General features: G+C 36.9%; 1 protein-coding gene across 1 annotated transcript in view; it reads right to left on the reverse strand.

The window, feature by feature from the left end:
* The window catches only part of OXSR1 (oxidative stress responsive 1), a 66686-nt gene that overhangs the window by 16147 nt on the left and 27283 nt on the right, over nt 1-23256 (reverse strand). Inside the window, 7 exon segments of the mRNA XM_006099761.3 lie at nt 1143-1208; nt 1858-1906; nt 3868-4001; nt 6571-6703; nt 7720-7804; nt 14887-14942; nt 20669-20810. Coding sequence (XP_006099823.1) covers nt 1143-1208; nt 1858-1906; nt 3868-4001; nt 6571-6703; nt 7720-7804; nt 14887-14942; nt 20669-20810 — 665 coding nt within the window.

A 23256-nucleotide genomic window follows, 5' to 3' on the forward strand; every position in this document is an offset into this window, starting at 1 on the left:
AATTTAATCATTTTATTCAAAGTTGTGAACCCATCTCCACAATGAAATTTAGATTATTTTCATCACTTCCTCCCCACCCCACCCTCCAAAACCCATACTCATTATCAGTCACTGCCTATTTCTCTAAAATCCCTCCAGTCCTAGGCAACCACTAATTTACTTTGTCTCTATAAATTTGCCTAGTCTGAGCATTTCACATAAGTGGAATCTCACAATATGTGGCCTTCTGTAACTGATTTCTTTCAATTAGCATAATTTTTTAAAGGCTCATGCTTGTTATGGCATGTATCAATACATCATTCTTCCTTATGGCATTAAACAGATATATGACATGTTACATAGCCATTCATCAGTAGATGGACATTCAGGTTGTTTACACTTTTTAGTTATTATGAATAATGCTGCTATGAACATTTGTGAACATATTTTTATGTGTACATGTTTTCAGTTCTCTTAGACATGCCAAGAAGTGGAACTGTTGAGTCATATGGCAGCTTTGTTTAGCCTTTTGGAGAACTGCCAAACTACTTTCTAAAGGAGCTGCACCATTTTACACTTCCATTAAAGTGTGAGGGTTCCAATTTCTCCACATCTTTATCAATATTTGTTATTGTCTATCTTTTTTATTAGTCCTTCTAGTGGATATGAAGTGGTATCTTCAATACTTTTGTATGGTGTGAGGAAAAGAGCCCAACCTCACAACTCACTCTAGTTTGCAAATAGTGATTTAACACAGTTTAGAATTCATTCATCAACAGCAGATAGCAGAGTAATGTGTAGGCATTCAGTAGATAAATGATATTTACTGAATGAATGTATCAAAGAATGCTAAAGAAAGGGCTGAAAGAAAATGAGTAATACTCAGACTGTTAACAAAGTATTACTTTTTTATTGGTTTTTTTTTTTTTAGAGAGAGACGGAGAGAAACCAATTGGTTGCCTCCTATACGTACCCTAACCAGGAACTGAACCTGCAACCTGGGCAAGTGCCCTGACTGGGAATCAAACCAGTGACCTTTTGGTTCATGGGACCACGCTCAATCAACTGAGCCACACCAGCTAGGGCAACAAAGTATTACCTTCAAAATGCAAAAGTAAATCGACTCAAAGCAATTTCCCAGGAAAACTGAGTTAAATACCCACCTTTTTAGCTCTTTCAGAAATGGTTGGTGCTCTCTGCAATAATTTTTCTTGAAGAAATTCTTTATTCTGGAGAGGAAAAATAAGTATTTTTTCTTATAACAAGTTTTTATTGACAAAGAAGTCTTTATTGACACAAATTAAAATGTGACAAATTAACTGTTTTATAAAGAAGTTCAAGAAACGCTTCCATCTTTTCATTCTGAAGCTCCCTTCGGATACTGCTAACATGGGTTTATAAGGTGCGACAGAGCTTCAGTGTATTGTTAGGAACCATTATCTATGAAAAGTTTGCTTTATACCATATGTCCTTTGGGATCATGGTCCGATACTTCCAAATATAGTAAATTCCCACTTATCAGAAATCTTTAGGAAATGAGATGTTTAGTAATTTAGTAGTAAACCCTGAAATGAGAGTTCAGTATTTTTCATAGATCATATTTATAATGGCAAAATTTAACATTCATCGTTCCTGTTATAAGTTTAATCTATTGACATTTAAATTAATTTACATGAAAAATAAATTTACTTATTCTAAATCATGTATCTTAATTACCAAAGACCATATAAATGGCAGTCTCTGCAATTATTTGATCTACTACTACCATTCTTCCAAACACAACCATATTAACATAGTACAGCTTCTGAGCAGTGAACCTACTTTGGGTAACTGAGGAAGAGAAAATGAACACAAAAATCAAAAGTTAGAAATTCCTACCTTTGCTTTTTGGAAAAATTTGTTCCTCAGCAATTCTGCTGCTGTTGGTCTAAAACCAGAAAAGAAAGCTTTTATAATTAATTCAAATGTAATATGGGTTTCTATCTTCAAAGCTGAGAAAACTATGATAAACTTGGTATAAGACATTAAGTAGAATAAAAACTCATGTAGAAATGTCCTGATAATAATTATTGTAGGTTCTTTGACAAAGTCATTCGGTGAAATTTCTTTTTGGAAGCATGATTTCTCAGTGGCTTCCAATACATTTGCTATTTAATATTATTTCCCAAGAAGCAGGCTAGAAAATGTTTACTTTAACAAGGCATAAAAATACATCTAGACACCGACAGCAGTGTGGTGACGGCCAGGGGGTTGGGGGGCAGGGTGGTGCTGGATGGAGCTAGGCAAAGTAGGAAGAAATGGGGACATCTATAATAGTGTCAACAATCAAACTAATATTTAAAAAAAAAAAACATCTAAATTCACAAAGTCCTCTGCTTCTTGCTATGTGGCTGCTTGCTAGCCTTCAACTTATTAACATATTAAAAATAGATTTCACTTAAAAAATACTCTACACTTAATAGATATTCCCCAAATTTAATCTAAATTCAATTTTACTCAACTGTGCAGAGTCTTATTTCCTTTATTTGAGTAAAGGGATCATACCAACTTTACAAATTTTTAACTGAGTATGACTGAGAATAAAGAACAAGCAATTCTATACTTCAGAGCCTGGTCCTGATTCACCACACCTACCATGTAATTCTGAGCAAATCACTTCTCTAAGGTTCAGGATCACCTGGTCAATTCCCTAAAAACAGTGGTTCTTAAATGTTGCCGTGCATTATATCTGGGAGCTGAAAAAAATCCTGATGCCTAGGCTGCACCCACACCAATTAGAGTGGAACCAGGGATCATTAGCTGATCAAATTCTCCAGGTGATTCCCATGTGCACTCAAGCTTGAGAACCAGGATTTCTACAAAGAGTAACAGACAGAATAAATGCACACTGACAACAGTCATTACCATTCCTATTTTTTCATTCAGTCAAGTTTTCAATAGGTTCGATAGTTTGTTTGCACAACATTGCTTCTTATAATTTATTCCTTTCTTCTAGGATCGTTTCCTTCTTTCTAAATACAATTTATAAGAGTTCTTTAAGTGCTAAAACATGACTGAAAAACTTAATCTTTGTCTGAAAAATATCTTAATTCTATGCTTAATTCTTGAATGTTAATTTGACTAGTTGGAGAATTCTGGGCTAAGTTATTTTCTCTCAACATTATGCCAGTATATTCTGGCATCAACTGTTATTATTGGGGAAGTGGCTAATGGTCTACTTGCCATTCCTCAGGAGGTAATCTGTTCCCTCAGGGTGCATTTACGAGTTTCTATTTGCCTCATTGTCCTGTAGTTTCATGACCATGTGTCCAAGTGGAAAAGGGGAATGCTGCTTGGAATTTTGAGAGATGGTCTTTAACCTGAGGATATAGGTCTATCAATTCTAGGAAATTCTCAGCTATTATTTCCTTGAATATTTTATCTTCCACATTCTTTCTAATCCTTCCTGTAAAGTCCATAGGTACATATATGTAGATTTGTATACATATATATGTGTATGTGTGTGTCTGTTACATACACATACTCTGAACCTTCTCATTTTATCCTCTATATCAGTGGTTCTCAATCTTCCTAATGCCGAGACCCTTTAATACAGTTCCTCATGTTGTGGTGACCCCCAATTTCATTGTTACAAATTGAACATAATTAAAGCATAGTGATTAATCACAAAAACAATATGTAATTATATATGTGTTTTCCGATGGTCTTAGGCGACCCCTGTGAAAGGGTTGTTCGACCCCCAAAGGGGTCGCAACCCACAGGTTGAGAACCGCTGCTCTATATGTTCATCTCTCTTTCACATGCACAAATAATTCTCTGCGCATGTATGTATGTGATTCCTAGTAACATATCAGATGAAGAGAAAAGTAAGCCTTATCTGATCTTTACCTTTTTTCTGGATCCTTTTGAAGGCACAATGAAATCATTTTTCTAAATGATTTTCCATATTTTTTCAGCATTTCTTTATCTTGAACACCAGTTTCCAAACAAGGAGGATCATTTTGCAGTGTCAACATCAAAACCTGTAAGAATTTTCAATATAATAAAAACTTCTAAAGACTCAGTAAAGTAAAATTAAATACTGTGGCCAAGACATTTTAATATGGACAACCCCCAACATACGAGCAGATATTATTTTCCAAAAGTTCACATTTAGACCAGTTATTCAGAATCCAGAGTTATCCACATAAACAATATCCTACAGGAAGTTCCCAGATGCTGTGCCTACTAGGGCTCAACTGTATCCACACTGTATATCCTTTAATTAGACTCCTTTCTTCATGTCTTCTGTCCCCACTCCTATACTGCCAAACTACCTTTAAAAAAATTAAAACCATAGCAAAATTCGGAGCGTGAACTTGCTGACTTTACCTATTCATGGCTCTCTTTCAACTTGATGCCTTGTTATCTGGCCTTCTCTTCCCAGAACTCCTCAGATAGTTCTATCATTAAAATCACTAATGATGTCCTAGAGAACAAAGCTGGAGGCTTTTTTAGTTCTCGTTCTTCCTACCTTCCCCGCAGCAACTGACCATCTTGACTGTCCTGTCCATCTGTTCCTTCCTGGACTTTCATGGCAACATACTAGCTTAAGGCACAGAGATGCAAGTAATGAAAGTCATTTTTATGTGATGGGACTTTGGGTGATTCTTTTACTATACTGTTTGACTATTGTTATAAAAGCATAAGCCATTTTTCTACACATAAAGTCAACACTGAAAAATAAAAGGCTAATATGCAAAGTGTCCCCTTGGGAGTTCACTAGGAGACCAGGAGTTCGATCGCTTGCTATGAAGTGCGCTGACCACCAGGGGGCAGCACGAAATGAAGGCCTCGATCCACTCCGATAGCTGGCCAGGCCTAGGGACCCTACCCGTGCATGAATTTGTGCACTGGGCCTCTAGTTTAAAAATAAATAAAAATAAGCTATTATTTTTTGCTTAAAATCAGCCTCCCACCTTACAGTTATATAATAAAAAAAAAAAAATTCTTAAAGTTTTGTGATTATCCACTTTCTCCTAGAAATCTTCAACCTTTAGGCAAACTATGACCTTAAACATCACTTACCTTTCACAGAATCAAAATTGCACCCATCAAACATGTAGGTCAATATATATGTACTAGAGGCCCAGCGCACGAAATTCGTGCACTCAGGGGGGGAGGCCCTCAGCCTGGTCTGCACCCTCTCACAGTCCAGGAGCCCCCATGGAGGCAGGAGCCTCTCTCTGCACTCGCCAGCTGTGAGCCAGCTTCTGGCTGAGCAGTGCTCCCCCTGTGGGATCACACCAACCACCAGGGGGCAGCTCCTGTATTGAGCATCTGCCCCCTGGTGGTCAGTGCACATGATAGCGACCGGTCATTCCAACATTTTGGTCAATTTGCATATTACCCTTTTGTTATATAGGATATGTTTTGAATATGGAGAGAGGTTTTTTCATAATAATCTTTTACTGGTTTTGTACCTCTCCACATTGTTAGATCCTTAAAGGGAACAGAATAACATCTTTTTAGAGCAGCGGTTCTCAACCTGTGGGTCGTGACCCCTTTGGGTGGTCGAATGACCCTTTCACAGGGGTCGCCTAAGACCACCCTGCATAGCAGATATTTACATTACAATTCATAACAGTAGCAACATTACAATTATGAAGTAGCAACGGAAATAATTTTATGGTTGGGTCACAACATGAGGAACTGTATTTAAAGGGCCAGGAGGTTGAGAACCACTGTTTTAGAGGTTCTACAGTACACCAAAATCATACAGGTGTGAATAATATCAATATAACAATTCACAATAGTGGTCTGCCATTTCAAACAGTCATAGAATATCTTATAAAGTGGCAAGAAGAACTATAAACAATAACTACAAATAAAACAACTATAAACAATAACTGCAAACAAAACAGAATTCATGTGCATATTACAACTAAAGGGTCACATAGATAAAAATGGTTACCAATAGTACTGGCAGCACCATCTTAAACACAAAATACTCATTCTGTTACTAATGTTAGGGACAGGATTAATGACTACACTTCAGGTAACTACTACATTAGGAAATAATAATAGGCTTTTAATAAAAGCTGCTTAGTGTCCTAAGCAAACTTTTATCCAGTATTAAAAATAATACATATGTATGGCACATGAACACTTTGCATGGGTTATCTTATTTAAGATATAAAAAGCACTTAAAGCAGTGCCTGGAAAAATAAGTGCTCAATGAATGTCAGCTATAACCACTATTAATTCATAACCCTTCCAACAACCTTATGAAGTAGAAACGATCACCATCCCCAGTAAGGCTGTTCATCCTCATTAAAGGTGACTGTAAGGAACACACACTAAAATGAGAGGCATCAGACCCTAATATCAAACCAGTTAGTGTCAGGAGATGGACAGTCATCATATAAAGAGGACCGCTACAATGCACAGTCATTCAATACTAAATACCAAATATCTACTACAGATTTTAACTGCTCCAGGAGTTAGAAGGAATGCAGGGCAGAATTCCATGAGTAAAACTGTCAAATGAAGAAAGGCTCTGAAATGGAACTGGGACAGGAGCTGGGGTAGTAGTTGGGGTATAAGCCTCACCTTCATTGGCGGATACTTATGATAAGGAGCAGCCCCCGTGGCCAATTCAATCGCTGTGATCCCGAAACTCCAGATATCAGCTTTGAAATCATACCCTCGGACCTGTAGGAAACAGAGAGATGAACAGGATTACCTTTACCACCCTAAAAGCACTTTTAAAAAGTAGCTTCCAATATGTGTCAAGAACCATGGAAGTGTTCACAGGTTTTAAACCAATCATATAACCTAAAGTAGGCAAAAGCTAAATATACTTGGGAACAGAAAAAAAAAAAGGAATCAAACTGAATGAATGTTCACCAACAATGGGAAATCGTTAAATATGGTACATTCACTTAAAGAAATATTATATAGGTAAACAAAAGCAAGGTTAATGAATTCCATATGAAAAACACCTGTGATAAAAATACAAAATTGGTCATACTGCCTGGCCGGTGTGGCTCAGTGGTTGAGTGTTGATCTATGAACCAGGAGGTCAGGGTTCAATTCCTGGTTAGGGCACATACCCAGGTTGCAACCTCTATTTTCAGTAGGGGGCATGCAGGAGGCAGCCAATCGATGATTCTCATCACTGATGTTTCTATCTCTCTTTCCCTCTCTGAGATCAATATATTTTTTAAAAAAGATTAGGTCATTTAATTTGTACTAAGAAAAATATTACTAAACCAGTCTTCATTATATTATTCCTTAGGTTGTCTTTAGTATAAATCCTAGTTGCATATGTCCTTTGTAAAGTTCTAGTTTTTTTGTTTGTTTTTTTTTAGTTCTCTTTTAAAGGAGGACAAAAGTCTTAACCAAAGATCAAATATATGTATTTCCCAAACCTAACCTAGTATACCAACAGAAGCAAACATTACTCAGTGTTTTTCAATTTCATAACAAAACCCTAAACCATTTTAAAACACACAGAACCGCCCTGGTCGGTTCGGTTCAGTGGATGGAGCGTTGGCCTGCAGACTGAAGGGTCCCAGGTTCGATTCCAGTCAAGGGCATGTACCTTGGTTGTGGGAGCTGATTGATGTTTCTCTCTCATTGATGTTTCTAACTCTCTATCCCTCTCCCTTCTTCTCTGTAAAAAGTCAATAAAATATATTTAAAAAATAAATAAATATATTTAAAAAATAAATAAATAAAAAGTAACACACACAGTACCTGTTCCATGTTCCAACAAAGGTCTTTCTCACTTTATTTCGGGTAATATCACCACCAGTTGCTAAAAAAGCACTAACACCAAAGTCTGGAACAGAGAAAATAACAGCAAGGCATTAAAAGTACAGTAAGTAACATAAGTGAACAGGAAAATAATATAAAGTAGTTATAGTTCTATATGCAAACAGCATGACATCTTCTGCTCTTCTTGCTAAACTTTTTTGTGCGTGTGAGAACAAAGCAAATTTTACTCAAGTAGAGAAACACAAAGGCCAGGGCATGGGCATGGCTACACAAGAAGCAAAAAGGACACGTCCCAGCAGACCTGGGCCACCTAGAGAGTAAGCTGAGCCTCTGCGGAACTTCTGGACCAAATTAAAACACAGCTTAACAGGTCCTTCATTCCATTCCTCTCCACCCCGACACATCATCGTAGTCTTAGGTTTTCCTCCTTGCTCCATTCTTTTCACTTTATCTTCCCAAACTGAAACTGCATACTCATCTACAATAATAAAAGCATAATATGCTAATTAGACCGGACAGCCAAACAACCTCCTGGACTTCATTCCAGACGAAGCCGGGCTGCGAGGGCTGAGGCAAGCTGCCACGGCTGTGAGGGCAGAGCCCCTTGCATGAATTTCATGCATCGGGCCCCTAGTCTATCTATAATAATAAAAGGGCAATATGCTAATTAGACTGGATGTCATACCGGACATTATACCAGACGTCCTTCCAGATGAAGTCAGGGCCAGAGGGAAGCCCGGGTCCCAGGTGCCAGAGTGAAGCCGGTGCTGGCAGCCAGGGGAAGAAAGGCCTACTCTTGCATGAATTTCATGCATTGGGCCTCTAGTTAAACAATAATTCCTCACTGCCCTCTCCACACAGCCCTGGCAATCAGCATTCTACTTTCTGTCTCTATGATTCTGACTACTCTAAGTACCTCATATGAGTGGAATAATACAGCATTTCTCTGTTTATAACTGGCTTATTTCACTTAGCATAATGTCCTCAAGATTCATCCATGTTGTAGGATATCAGAATATTCTTCCTTTATAAATTAAATAATATTCCATTGTATGTATATACCATTTTGTGTACTGATTATTTCATTGATGGGACACTTGGTTTGCTTCCACGATTTAGCCACTATGAATAATGCTGCTATAAAAATGAGTGTACAAATATCCGTTTGAGTCCCTGCTTTCAGTGGACTGCTGGATCATATAGTATTTTTAAATGTTTCAGGAACTGCCATACTGTTTTCCACAGCAGCTGTACCATTTTACATTTCCAACAACAGTGAACAAGGATTCCAATTTCTCCATATCCTTGTTATTTTCTGGGTTTGGGGGTTTTCTTTTGATAGTCAATCCTGGTGGATGTGAGGTGAAATTTCCTCGTAGTTTTGATTTGCATTTCCCTGATGATTACTGATGTTGAGCAGCTTTTCAAGTACTTACTGGCCCCTTGTTTATCTTCTTTGGAGAAATGTCTATTCAAATCCATTTTTTAAAACCTTGCTCTTTTTGATGTTAAGTTTTAGGAGCTCTCCGTAAATTCTGGATATTACTAGCCTCTTATCAGGTATATGACTTGCAAATATTTTCTCCCATTTAATGGGTTGCCTTTTACTCTTTTGGTAGTGTCTATGCACAAAATTTTTTATTTTCATAAAGGCCAATTTGTCTACTTTTTCTTCTGTTAAGCCATGCCTTTGGCATCATTTCTAAGAAATCATTGCCAAATCCAATGTCATAAAACTATTTTTCTATGTTTTCTTCTTAGAATTTCATTGTTTAGGTCTTATGTTTCAATCTTCGATCCATTTTGAGTTAATTTTTGTATATGGTGTTAGATAAGGGTCCAACTTAATTTTTTTTTCATGAGAATATGCAGTTTTCTCATCACCATTTGTCCTTGAATAGACTTGGTACCTTTGTCAAAACAATTTAACCATATACAGGGTGGGCAAAAGTAGATTTACAGTTGTGAGTATGGGAAGTACAATTTATTCTTGCACTATTATTTATTAACTAGAGGCCCGATGCACAAAATTTGTGCAAGAGTAGGCCTCACTTCCCCCAGCTGCCAGCACCGGCTTCCCTCTGGCACCCGGGACCGGGGCTTCCCTCCGGCCGCCAGCAGGCACCCAGGACCCGGGCGTTGCTCCAGCCCTGGTTTTGTCTGGAAGGATGCCCAGAATGATGTCTGGTCTAATTAGCATATTACCCTTTTATTATTATAGATTATTGTATTTTTCCATACAAACAACCATAAACCTCTTTTTGCCACACTCTGTATGTGAGGGTTTATTTCTGAGCTCTCTTTCCTATTTCATCTGTCTCTGACTATCTTTATGCCCATAACATACTATTTTTTTAAAAATATATATATCTTAAATGATTTCATAAAGGAAGGAAGAGGGAGAAAGTGATAGAAACATCAATAATGAGAGAGAATCTTTGATCGGTTGCCTCCTATACTCCCCCTACTGGAGATTAAGCCAGCAACCTGGGCATGTGCCCTAACCGGGATTCAAACTGTGACCTCCTAATTCATAGGTCAAGGCTCAAACACTGAGCCATACTAGCCAGGGCATACGTAACATACTACTTTTATTACTGTTGCTTTGCAATAAGTCTTAAAAACAGGGAATGTCATTCTTCCAGCTTTGTTCATTCTTTTCAAGATTGTTTTGCCTATTTGAGGTTACTTGAGATCCCATATGAATTTTAGGATAGGATTTTCTATTTCTACAAAAAAAAAAAAAGAAATCATTGGGATTTTTATAGTGATTGTACTAAATCTGTAGATCACTTTGGGTAGTACTGACATTTTAACAATAAAGGTATCCCCACTTTCTAGTTTGCATAACACAAAAGACTACATGAGTACCTGTTTTCACTAAAAGAAACCTGGAGAGGGTTTTCACGTTTACAAAAAAAAAGCCATTACTATACCAATGTAGGTTTTTTGTGAAATCAAGTGGCTAAAGTTAACATTCTGAAAGCAGGAGATTCTCTTTGCTTTAAGCCATTTTGGCTTAAGAAAGATTTCATAAAAGTGCTCTACATCAGGTAGTGGGAAAACCTGTATAAACAGTATATAACTGGACCATGTGTTTTTTGTTTGTTTGTTTGTTTTTTTATGTGTTTTTTTATCCACTCTGTCAATCTCTGTCTTTTGACTGGAGAGCTAACCATTTACATTTAAAGCAATTACTGATATGAAGAAACTTCTGTCATTGTATTGTTTATTTTCCTTATATCTAATAGTTTTGTCCCTCATTTCCTACGTTACTTTTGTGTTGTGTGTTTAGTTGGTTTTTGTCTATATTCTACAGTTATTTTCTTTGTGGCTACCACAGGGGTTAGACTTGCCATTCTAAAATTATAACACTCTAATTTGAATTTATACCAACTTACCTTCAAGACAGAAAAACGCTTCTCCTTTATAGCCCTGTTCCCACCCTTTTTGATTACTGATGTTACAAAAGCACATCTTAATACATTGTGTCTTCAAAACCACAAATGAACAATTCTTTTAAATGCACTAGTCTCTTAAATTATGTAGACAAGACGGAGTTATAAACTAATGTTACTATAATACTAACTTTTAGACCAATTACTGTTTTCAATAGTGTATTAGTTTCTTAAATCATGTAGAAAACACAAAAAGTAGAGCTACAAACCATTGTTGCAGTAATACTTATAGTAACAGCTCTCATACTTGCCCGTGTATTTACCTTTATTGAGGTCTTTATTTCCTCATCCTGCTTGAAGTTACTGTCTAGCATCTTCTCATTTCGCTTTGCAGGTCTCCCTTGGGCATTTCTTGCAGGGCAGGCCAAGTGGAAACATAATCCTCAGTTTTTATTTATCTGAGAATGTCTTATTTATCCCTCACTTTTGATGAAGTTTTATCAGATAATGGATTCTTGGTTGAGAATTCTTTTCTTTTAGCACTTGAATATATCAGTCCACTGCTTTCTCGCCTCCGTAGTTTCTCATAAGAAATCTGCTGACCACATTATTCAGTAACCCTTGTGACAAGTCATTTCTTTCTTGCTGTTCTCAAGATTCTTGTCCCTGGCTTTCATAAATTTGATTATAATGTGTCTCTTAGGGTTTTTCATACTTGGTGGTCAATGAGCTTCTTTGATGTTTATATTCATCCAATTTGGGGAGTTTTCAGACATTATTTCATCAAATACTCTCTCTGCCCCTTTCTCTCTTCTCTTTCTGGACTTCCCACAAAGTGTATGTTGGTCCACTTACTGGTGTCTAACTACTCCCTCAGCTCTGTTCACTTTTCTTCAACCCTTTTCCTTTCTATTCATCATATTGCTAGTTTTCATTTCCCTATCTCCAAGATCACCATTTCTTTCTTCTGCCAACTCAAATCTGCAAGTGAATCTTCCAGTGAATTTTTCATGTCACAGTATAGTTATTGTACTTTTTGTTCCATAATTTCTTTTTGGTTTCTTTTAGGTTTTCTCTCTTTATTACTAGTTCCATTTTGTTCAGACATTGTTTTCTTTGGTTTCTGTACAGCATCCATTACTTCTCTGAGCATCTTTAAGACGGCTCTTTTAAAATCTTTGTATAGCAGATCTGCCTTCAGGTCTTTTTCACTGACAGTTTGTTGACTTATGTATTTCCTTTGAATAGATCATACTTTGCAGTTTCATTAAATGCCTTGTAAGTTTGTTGTTGTTGAAAACTGGAGATTTAAATCTGATAATATGGCCACTGTGGAGATCAGATTCTACCCCATTTCCAAGGTTTGCTGGTTTTTTTGTAAATGTTTTTGTTTGTTGGAGACTGTGTCTATGTCAAGCATCAGCCTGAGATGTAAACTTAAAGGTCTTCTCAGATCTTTTCTGCATGTGCAGTCACTTTCCAATTTTCCCTGTAAATGTAGGTGTTTTTTAATGTCCTAGTCTTTAATGTCTGGCTCCAAAAGGGAAAGACGAGAAAAATGAAGGGAAGGAAAACGGGTGCTGGCCTGTTAAGTTGCCTGGAAATCACTGTGGGGAGGGAGAGGGTGTGTAACAACCATAATGGCTGTTTGCCTCTTTGCCTGCACCTTTGAGATCTGAAGCAGCAATCACTGATCAGAACACAGATGCATGATATTTGGAGAACAGATCATTTTTGCCCACTATGATTCCCGCAAGTTATGTGCAAACCATTCCAAAACATGCACAGCTGCGTACAGTGGCTGATGGGTGAGAAATTTGGCTTTGAAATTGACCAAATTAAGCACAATTTGCAATCTAAGACCTTCCCTAGAATTTTCAAGCCTTTAATGGTCCACAGAATTCCAAAACAGTTACAGTAAGTCCTCACTTAACATCAGCAAGTTCTGGGACTTTAAGTAAAACAATGTATAACGAAGCCAATTTTACCATAAGCTAATTGATATAGAAAGAGTTAAGTTCCTACAGCATCTCATCTATCTACCTATAATAATAAAAGCGTAATATGCTAATTAGACCAGACAGCCAAACAACCTTCTGGACGACCTTCTGGACGAAGCTGGGGATGCGAGGGCCGAGCCCCTTGCATGAATTTCATGCATCGGGCCTCTAGTATTATAATGAAATGACGGACAAAATGTTATCGAGAACCCCACTGTGCATCAGATTCTGCCAGTTCAATTGCTGTCCAGGTGGGAAGACAGATTCCTGGTAATAATTCTGTTCACTATTTTATCACAGTCTTCTCCTTTATTTTTTTCTTCCACCTCGTTTTGCTTCCCTAAGCAATATAGACAATCATCCCTGATGTTAAACTTATATAATGGAATCACATTCTATATACAAACTGTAAACCTACTTTTGCGGGCCCCTGTAATCTAATTTGACTGGTTTATTTCATCCTATGTCTTTATAATTTATTAATGTTTTTGTATATAGTTGTAATTCTACCCAATTTCAACTAGATAGTATTCTAATGTATAAATTAACCACAAGTTATTCATCCAGTATACTAATGAAGGGCTGGGGGCTGTTTTAAACTTCTCAATGCTTATGAGCACCACGGCACACGTAAGCATGAGTTTCTCTAGGCCATACCATCTAAAAGCCAAAGTTTTAGGGTATGCATATCTTTAACTTAATTTACACTCTCATGATCAGAGTATGAGATTTTTTTCCTTGCTTTACATCCAAACTAACAACTGGTATTATTAGATTTGTAAGCCAACTGAGTCAGTATGACATGGTATCCCAATGATACTCTACTTCGTTTTTAACTGATTACTAGTGAGGCTGAACACCTTTTATACTTATGTTTTTTGTTTTTGTTTTTTAAATATATTTTATTGATTTTTTACAGAGAGGAAGGGAGAGGAATAGAGAGTTAGAAACATCGATGAGAGAGAAACATCGATCAGCTGCCTCCTGCACACCCCCTACTGGGGATGTGCCCGCAACCAAGGTACATGCCCTTGACCGGAATCGAACCTGGGACCTTTCAGTCTGCAGGCCGACGCTCTATCCACTGACATGAAAATGTGTACCTAAGTTATCTTTTAATGCTGAAGAAAGAATTAAGTTTTGAGTGATTATCTTCCTCCTGCCAAACACCAGACTGTTGCAACAGTGTACATGGGACTACACTGAGGTTTTCTCAGATCATCTGCTTGCTCAACAAGCCTGTGGTTCCACCATTCTGGAGTCTCGGCCTGAAGCAAGGGTTACTTCACCAGGATAGCCACCTTTGGCAGACCCTGGACTCCAACTCTTCAGCTCTGAATCTCCCAAAAGCGCACTTCCACCTCTCAAATGACTCTTCCTAATTGGTGAATACCCCATGTCCCCCAGTACAGAAGCAGCTCTAGATCACCTCTCTATAGCATATTTATTCTTAAACATAAGGAGGTTTCTTGACTACTTCTCCTTTAAAAAGCTGTACAGAATGCTATGAGAAACCATAGAAAAAGACCCTAATGGGGGATAAGGAGTGGATAACTAGAAGGTGATGAGTAATAGTCAGAAAAATGTCTAAGATTGAAAATGAATATTGAGAAGTGAAGAATATCTTGAGAGTCAGCAGGGATGTGCCAATATAGGGTGCCTGACTAGAAATGATCCCGAAAATGTAAAGATGGGTAATGTGGTTCTACTGAGCATTAAGTCAAAATAAAAGAAATACTAATCATTACCTGCAATCTGTACTGAACCATCTTCTCCAAGAAGAATATTTCCAGCTTTCACATCTCTTTAAGAAAAACAAAAATTACATATTAAAATAACACGTATTCTTTGGAGTCACATAATTTAAGAAATTGTTCACTATATTCATACAACATAGCCACTGAAGTGCTCTATTTTGCATTAAAGGGTATTAAGGCCAATAGTAAATTTTTAAAAATTTTAGTCACTTGTACTAGAATCCAACCATTGTAAACAGAAAGCTAGAATTACATATAGTTTTAAAACCTGAGGTGATTAAATGTTTGATTGGGATAATAATAGTGACCAAAGAATGTGATCCTCACCTAATTCTACTTTGTGAAATACACTGATTTTTTTCTAAAACCTAATATATGATCAAAATTTTTAAATGGTCAGCATGTGGTTGAAAATAGAGATTATTCTATGATTATAGCATAAAGACAGATATAAATTATCCAAACATCTCTATATTTCATTGATAACTATAACAGCTCAAGCAAAACATGAATACATTCTTGTTATACAAATCTAAACATCACTGAAAAGACCAAAGTCTCTTTCACTACTATTCTCAAATCTAGCATTCTCTCCAAATTTTCAACTGTTATCATTCTGATTAATGGAATATGTTCCCATAACATATCTGGGTTTTTCTTCCAACATAAATGATATCATTCTACCCAGGGAGGTGACCTGCAGCAGCGGGGGGTGGGGCCAGCGAGCGCTCGGCACCAAGCCGGCCAAGGTGGGCAACCGACGGGACGATTGAGGGGGGCTCCCGCTGGCACTCGCCTTGGCTAGCCTGGGCCTCTGGGCTGGGGGCAGCTCCTGCATTGAGCGTCTGACCCCCTGGTGGTCAGTGAGCGTCAGAACGACCAGTTGTTCCTCCAGTCATTCTGCTGTTCGGTCAATTTGCATATTAGGCTTTTATTATGTAGGATTGATTTCAGACAGAGATAGAAACATCTAATCATTGATTGGCTACCTACAGGAATCAAGCCCGCAACCCAGGCATGTGCCCTGACCAGGAATCAAACTGTGACCTCCTGGTTCATAGGTTGGCTCAACCACTGAACTACACCAGCCAGGCTCCAAATATATTCTTAAGTGAAGAATATTATATGTAGTATGTTGCCATTTGCCTGGGTTTGTTTTTGTTTTTTAAGCAGAAAGAAGGATATATAAATTATGTTGATATTGGCCTAAAATCTCTCTCAAAGGAGTCACAAGAAAATGGTAAGACCAGGGTCTAGAGCAGTGGTTCTCAACCTTCCTAATGCCGCGACCCTTTAATACAGTTCATGTTGTGGTGACCCCCAATTTCATTGTTACAAATTGAACATAATTAAAGCATAGTGATTAATCACAAAAACAATATGTAATTATATATGTGTTTTCCGATGGTCTTAGGCGACCCCTATGAAAGGTCATTCAACCCCCAAAGGGGTCACGACCCAAGGTTGAGAACCGCTGGTCTAGAGGTTCAGGGAAGGAAGAAGACTATTTTATTTTTTTCAGAACAGTTTTAAATTTACATAGAAACTGAGAAGAGAAGATAGTACAGAGGAGTTCTCATACACCTTATACTCAATTTCCTTTATTATTAGCATGATACATTAGTATGACACTTTTGCCACCATTAATGAACCAGTATTGATGTGTTACTATTAACTAAAGTCTACCATTTATTCAGATTTTTTTAGTTTTTACCTAATACCCTTTTTCTGTCCCATGATCCCATCCAGTATACTATATTACATTTAGTTGTCATTTCTCCTTAGGCTCCCCTTGTCTGTGACAGTTTGACTTTCCTTTTTTTTTTTTTTAATATATTTTTATTATTGATCTTAGAGGGGAAGGGAGAGGGAGAGAGAGATAGAAACATCAATAATGAGAGAGAATCATTGATCGGCTGCCTCCTGCATGCCCCACACAGGGATCGAGCCCAAAACCCGGGCATGTGCCCTGACTGGGAATCGAACCATGACCTCCGGGTTCATAGGTCAACGTTCAACCACTGAGCCACGCCAGCCCGGCAAGACTTTCCTTGTTTTTGATGACCTTCACAATTTTGAGGAATAAGGGTCTAGTTTTCCATAGGATGACCATCTCATGGATTTGTTTGCTTCCTTCGTGATTAGACTGGTGTTATAAGTTCTTGGAAGAAAAACCACAGAAGCGAAGTGCCACTTTCATCACATCATGTCAAGAGTACATGGTAGCAACACAACTCAGTCACAGTTGATATTGAGAAGACTTGTTTTTTATCATATACATTTTGTGCAGTGTGAATTTTGCCTATTTAAATGATGTTTTCTAAGTTTTTGTCTTTCATAAATGAAGAGACAGTCATGCATTTTCAGCAGAACCTTCGCCTTTCCTGAGCGATTCACCAGATAATCAATTCCTGTTCCCTTCTGAAACCACAAGTGCAATCTGTAGAACAGCTTCCAGGAGTGAGGGCAGAGGAATGCCACGCAGTGAAAGGGCTCACTGGACAACTGACACACAGCAGGACAACTGACCTTTCAAGAAGAAGATTTGTAACTAAATATCTGGCATCAATACGGTCCTTGATGAAAGAACTGTTGTTACTCGCCACAAAGAATACCAAGCAACCCAGCAGCCGGATGGTTAAACCCTCCATCCGCCCTTAAACAGCAGGAAAGGTGAGCTCTGTTTTTCTCAGCTTCACGCCATTTCTCACATGTCACTATTGCACCAAAGTTACAAATTCCTTTTAAAATTAAAAGGAATATCATAGACATGCTTGACTTTCTCATTAATACACAAGTTTCTCCCCATGACATTTTTATGACTCATCCATCAGCATAGTTTATGGAAAATTTGAAAAAGGGCAAGAGAAAAAATAAATCAAAACAAAAGCTGGCAAATGCACTACAGTTAGGCATCTTAAACTAAATATTTAACATTTCTTTTTTTTTTGGGGGGGAGTTCACTTTGACATATTTATTTAATTATTAGAACTACTTTAAATCAATGTTACTAAACAAGGAGAATTCTGAGATTGGTTTTGGAAATTCAGATCTCTTAGCACCTTTCTTGCTTATCTACAAAAAACTTGCTTTTTCCCTCCATATTCTAATTACTCCTTAAAACCTCAGTTTTACAACTTGGTAGATGATCTTCAATCAGTTAGTTTTCTGGGCCTTCGCTTGTCTGTTTGTTGAGGGATTAGGATTTAGTAGGTGATTTTTTAAAATTCAGGTATAACTGACAAAACTGTAAGATATTTTAAGAGTATAAGAATGTGATGGGCGCCGAAACCGGTTTGGCTCAGTGGATAGAGCGTCGGCTTGCGGACTGAAAGGTCCCAGGTTCGATTCCGGTGAAGGGCATGTACCTGGGTTGCGGGCACATCCCCAGTGGGAGATGTGCAGGAGGCAGCTGATTGATGTTTCTCTCTCATCGATGTTTCTAACTCTCTATTTCTCTCCCTTCCTCTCTGTAAAAAATCAATAAAATATTAAAAAAAAAAAAAAAAAAAGAATGTGATGGTTTGATATAGGTATATACTGAGAAAGGACTCCACCCTCATCGAGTAACTTAACACATCTATCACCTTACATATTTACATTTTTTTGGTGAGAACATTTAAATTCTATTCTCTTAGCAAATTGCAATAATACAATATACTAGTATTGTTATCAACTACAGCAGGTCCTGTATTAATGTCTTTCATTCAACATCATTTCATTATAATGTTGATGAGACGCTATAGGAATTTAACACTTGTTTATAAAATAATAAAAATAAGTAAGTAAAAATGGTGAGAGTAGGCATTATTGTCTTGTTCCTGATCTTAGAGAAAAAGCTTTCAGCTTTTCACTTTGGGTATGACATAAGCTGTGGGTTTGTCATATATGGTCTTTATTATGTTAGGTACATTACCACTATAGCCAGTTTGTTGAGAGTTTTTATCATGTAAGGATGTTGAATTTTGTCAAATGCTTTTTTTTAATCTATTGAGACAATCATAAGATTTTTATTATTCATTTTGTTAATGTGGTATATCATATTGATTGATTTGCAAATGTTGGACCATCTTGGCATCCCTGAAATAAATCTCACTTGATCATGGTATGATCCTAATGCATTGTTCAATTCAGTTTACTGATATTCTGTTGAGAATTTTTGCATCTACATTCACCAGGGATATTGGTCAGTAAATTTTTTCTTGTAGTGTCCTGTCTAGCTTTGGTATCAGTGAAATGCCAGCCCTTAAAATTAGTTTGGAAGTGTTCCCTCTTCTTCTATTTTTTGGAAGAGTTTGAGAAGGATTGTTGTTAGTTTTTAAAAAATTTGGGTAGACTTCTCCAGGGAAGACATCTGATCCTGGATTTTTCTTTGCTGAGAGGTTTTGACTGATTAAGTCTCCTTACTAGTAACTGGTCTGTTCTGATTTTCTATTTCTTCATAATTGAATCTGAGGTTATACAAATTTACCCTTTTTCTACACTCTCAAAAATGTGTTGGCATATAATTGTTTGTACTACTCTCTAATGATTCTTTGTATTTCAGAGATGTCAGTTGTAACGTTCCTTTCATTTGTAATTTTACTTATTTGGGCTCTTACTCTTTTTTTCTTGATGAGTTTGGTTAAAGATTTGCTAATTTTATCTATCTTTCCAATAAACCAACTTTAGTTTTATTGATTTTTCTTTTTTTTTTTTTTTTACATATTTCTATTTTATTTATTTCCGCTCTGATCATAACTATTTCTATTTCTTTCCTTCTGTTTACTTTGGGTTTATTTGTTCTTTTTCTAGTTCATTTAGGTGTAGAGTTAGAGCTATTTGGAGTTTTTCTTGTTTCTTGGGGTAAGCCTGGATAGCTATGAATTTCCCTCTTAAACTGTTTTTGCTGCAAGTTTTGAAAAGTTGGTGTTTTCCTTTTCATTTGTTTCAAGATAGTTTATTTCCTGTTTTAATTTCCTCTTTGATCCATTGGTTTAATAGCATGTTATTTAGTCTCCACGTATTTGTGTTTTTTCCAGTTTTCTTCCTGTAGTTGATTTCTAGTTTTATGCCATAGTGGTTGGAAAAGATGCTTGATATGATGTCAATTTTCTTGAATTTATGAAGGCTTGTTTTTCTGCCTAATATATGATCTATTTTGGAGAATGTTCTGTATGCACTTGTAAAATGTGTATTCTGTGTTTGTTGGATGAAATGTTACATAAATATCTATCAAGTCCATCTGGTCTAATGTGACATTTAAGGTCATTATTTCCATATTAATTTTCTGTGGTCTGGATGATCTATCCACTAACCTGAGTGGCATATTAAAATCCCCTACTATTATTGTATAACTGTGTTACACAGCTTTTGAAGTGTTATTTTAAAGTTTTAATTAAAATATTATTTTACAAAGAGCTTTTAAAAATTTGAGAAAATATTCAAGATGTAAAAGAAACAAAAAAGAAACAAAATTACATATACAGGTTTATCTGAAATATTTTTTAGCACATGAAAGAGACTAAGAAGGAATAGTCAAAAATGTTATCAGTGATTGCAGTGACTGCCTCCTGATAAGAAATTGGGAATTTTTCCTGTTTTGTATTTTAAAATACTAGCTGTGTAATTAAAACCCTAACCACAATGTATGAAAACTAGTAATGCAAAGAACCATGTTAACACTCAGATTATGATTAATTCTGCAAAAGAATAGGAAGCGGCCTCAATGAAATGATATAGCACAACTACCACTGCACTTATCCAAAAGATAAGGGAGTTGCCTTTTACGTACCTGTGAATCTGCCCATTTTTATGCAGGTATTCCAACCCTTCCAACACTTCTTTGAGTATTGTAGCAATGGCAGGCTCGTCTAGGACTCCACTTTTGTGTTCCCCCTTCGCCACAATGTGCTTAATAATGTCCAGAACAGAACCTGAAAACAGAAGACAGTTTTCCATAAAATTTTAACTAATTCAATGATTCAGAGACATTTTGAAATCAAATTATATGTAAACCTTTTGATAAACTGTTTGGGAAATAAAGGGAAAAACAGCAAATATAAAGAAATACAAAAGTTTAAGATTAATAATTTATTCTCAATTCTAATCTAAAACAGAAAGTAGCCTGCTAATATCCAAACAGTAGTGTTAAACAAGCATCATCTTCAGACTTATGAGAATTAGTAGAGAACTTTTAACCACCTCTGAAGAATACTTAGGTTAACCACGCCCATCAATTAACACTTTAACATAAGGTATCACAAACCAATTTAAGTTCCAATACCAGATTAGCGTATACAATATTATGTGAATAGAGAAAAAAAAATTGAAATGCAAGTCAAATTACAGAATAAATACTTGGAAAGAAAAAATCATATGTGTATTCAAACTGACTTAAGAGCTAAAATTATGTTTCAGGTTAGTAAATAATAGAAATAAAATTTTTAAAAAAGAAATACAATAGGAAAGGCAAAGAAAAGTTAAAATGGTAGTTCTCTTTAAATAATAGCCCACATGTATTATCAATCCCATTCTTCCCAGGGCGGGAAATAATGCTCCTACTAAAAATCAGGGGGAGGGGAAAGGTGTCCATATAGTAATTAAATCATAGAATGCTGACTACCATAACTATTGTAATTTGTAACAGTTTGCTAGAGATTTGTAAGACTTCTGGCAGCACATGGCTCAGGAAGATCACAGAACCAAAATAAAACCATCTCTAATATTAGAAATTGTACCAAGAACTCTGAAACAGAACACGAACGGCACTGAAAAGACTGAATGCCCATTTCTTGGCATAAGACCTTCATGACCAAGACTAAAATGAAAACAAACGCCACTTTTGTTGACAACTTGCCCTGGTGGGTATTTACATGTCACTTAAAAAGAAAAAAATGTCCTTCCAAATAGGTGAAAAGAAGCAGTCTAGATGAAAACAGGGGAGGGTTGAACCCATGTTCACTTTAGCTCCCACTTGAATTTCCAGTAACTTGATAAACATGATTTTTTTAAAAATGTTTTTATTGACTTTACCTAGAGTCAGAGAGAGGGATAGAGAGATAGAAACATCGATCGGTTGTCTCCTGTACACCGCCACCCAGGGATTGAGCCCACAACCCAGGCTGTGCTCTGACCAGGAATTGAACCAGTGACCTCTCAATTCATGGGTTGACACTCAACCCCTGAGCCACACTAGCAGGGCTAAAGTTGATTTTTTTAAAAAGGGCATAAAGCCCTGGCTGGTTTGGCTCAGTGGATAGAGTGCTAGCCTGTGGACTGAAGAGTCCTGGGTTCGATTCCGGTCAAGGGCACATGCCTGGGTTGAGGGCTTGATCCCCAGTTGGGGGCGTGCAGGAGGCAGCCAATCAATGATTCTCATCACTGATGTTTCTATCTCTCTCTCCCTCTCCCTTCCTCTCCGAAATCAATAAAAAGATATTTTTAAAAAACAAACAGTTTTCATGTTTAAAAAAATAAAAATTAAAAAATAAAAAAGGCATAATCCCAGAACAAAGAATAGAACAAGAATGATAACAGGAGACAATAATTTTTTGGAAGAAGGAAAACAGAAAAAGAAAAGGTAATGACTACTTTTGCAGAGTGGAGAGATCTGAAACTTCAATGCCTACTGAAGGTGTGCCAATTAGGAAAAAGTGATGTCTACCTAGAGTTTCAGAAAGGCTCAGAATAGAAGGACCACAAAAGGGGAAGAGAGGGGGAACTGAAGGAAAGGGTTGAAAACGGGAAAACTGGTTGAAAGTTCATATAAGGGAGAATAAGATCCCCAGGCCTGCCCTTCCCCCTCTGGAAGCCAGCCACTGTCTGCATCACCAGCAGGAGGCAAGCAGTTTACTCTCTGTAGAAAAAGAACATGGGAGGCTCCAGGTACTCGGTAACTTCTCCATACATTACCTCACTTCCCCTCTTTAATGCTGGGTTTCACCAGACATCCACAAAGGGGGAGGACTAACGGATAACTTTAGTTCTGCTAAATTTAAGCAATCACACATTAATCCCCAAAACAAAGTGACTACACTAACAAGCCACAGACTTCATTATTCTGAGAAATCCAGACCACATAAGAAATGCTTAGTAAGAAGATAGCTGTATAAATGCCAATTGAGTTACATGTTTGTAACGTAAGGAATATCTAAATTAGAAATACAAAGGAAGAAATTTCTACAAGGAATTGAAAGTTAACACAATTTATTCATTCAACAATTAAAACATATTACATGTAATATCTAGAACTGGGTGCCACAGAATATGGCACGACTGCTGACTTTCTAGAATTTCAGGCTGATGGGTCAGGGAAATGGATCAACAGAAACCCTAGGGCACATAAAAAGTTTAAGAAGTTTGAAATAGGAACTCCTTTTC

Source organism: Myotis lucifugus, unplaced genomic scaffold (assembly GCF_000147115.1).
Source record: "Myotis lucifugus unplaced genomic scaffold, Myoluc2.0 scaffold_283, whole genome shotgun sequence".
NCBI classification, from domain to species: Eukaryota; Metazoa; Chordata; class Mammalia; order Chiroptera; family Vespertilionidae; genus Myotis; species Myotis lucifugus.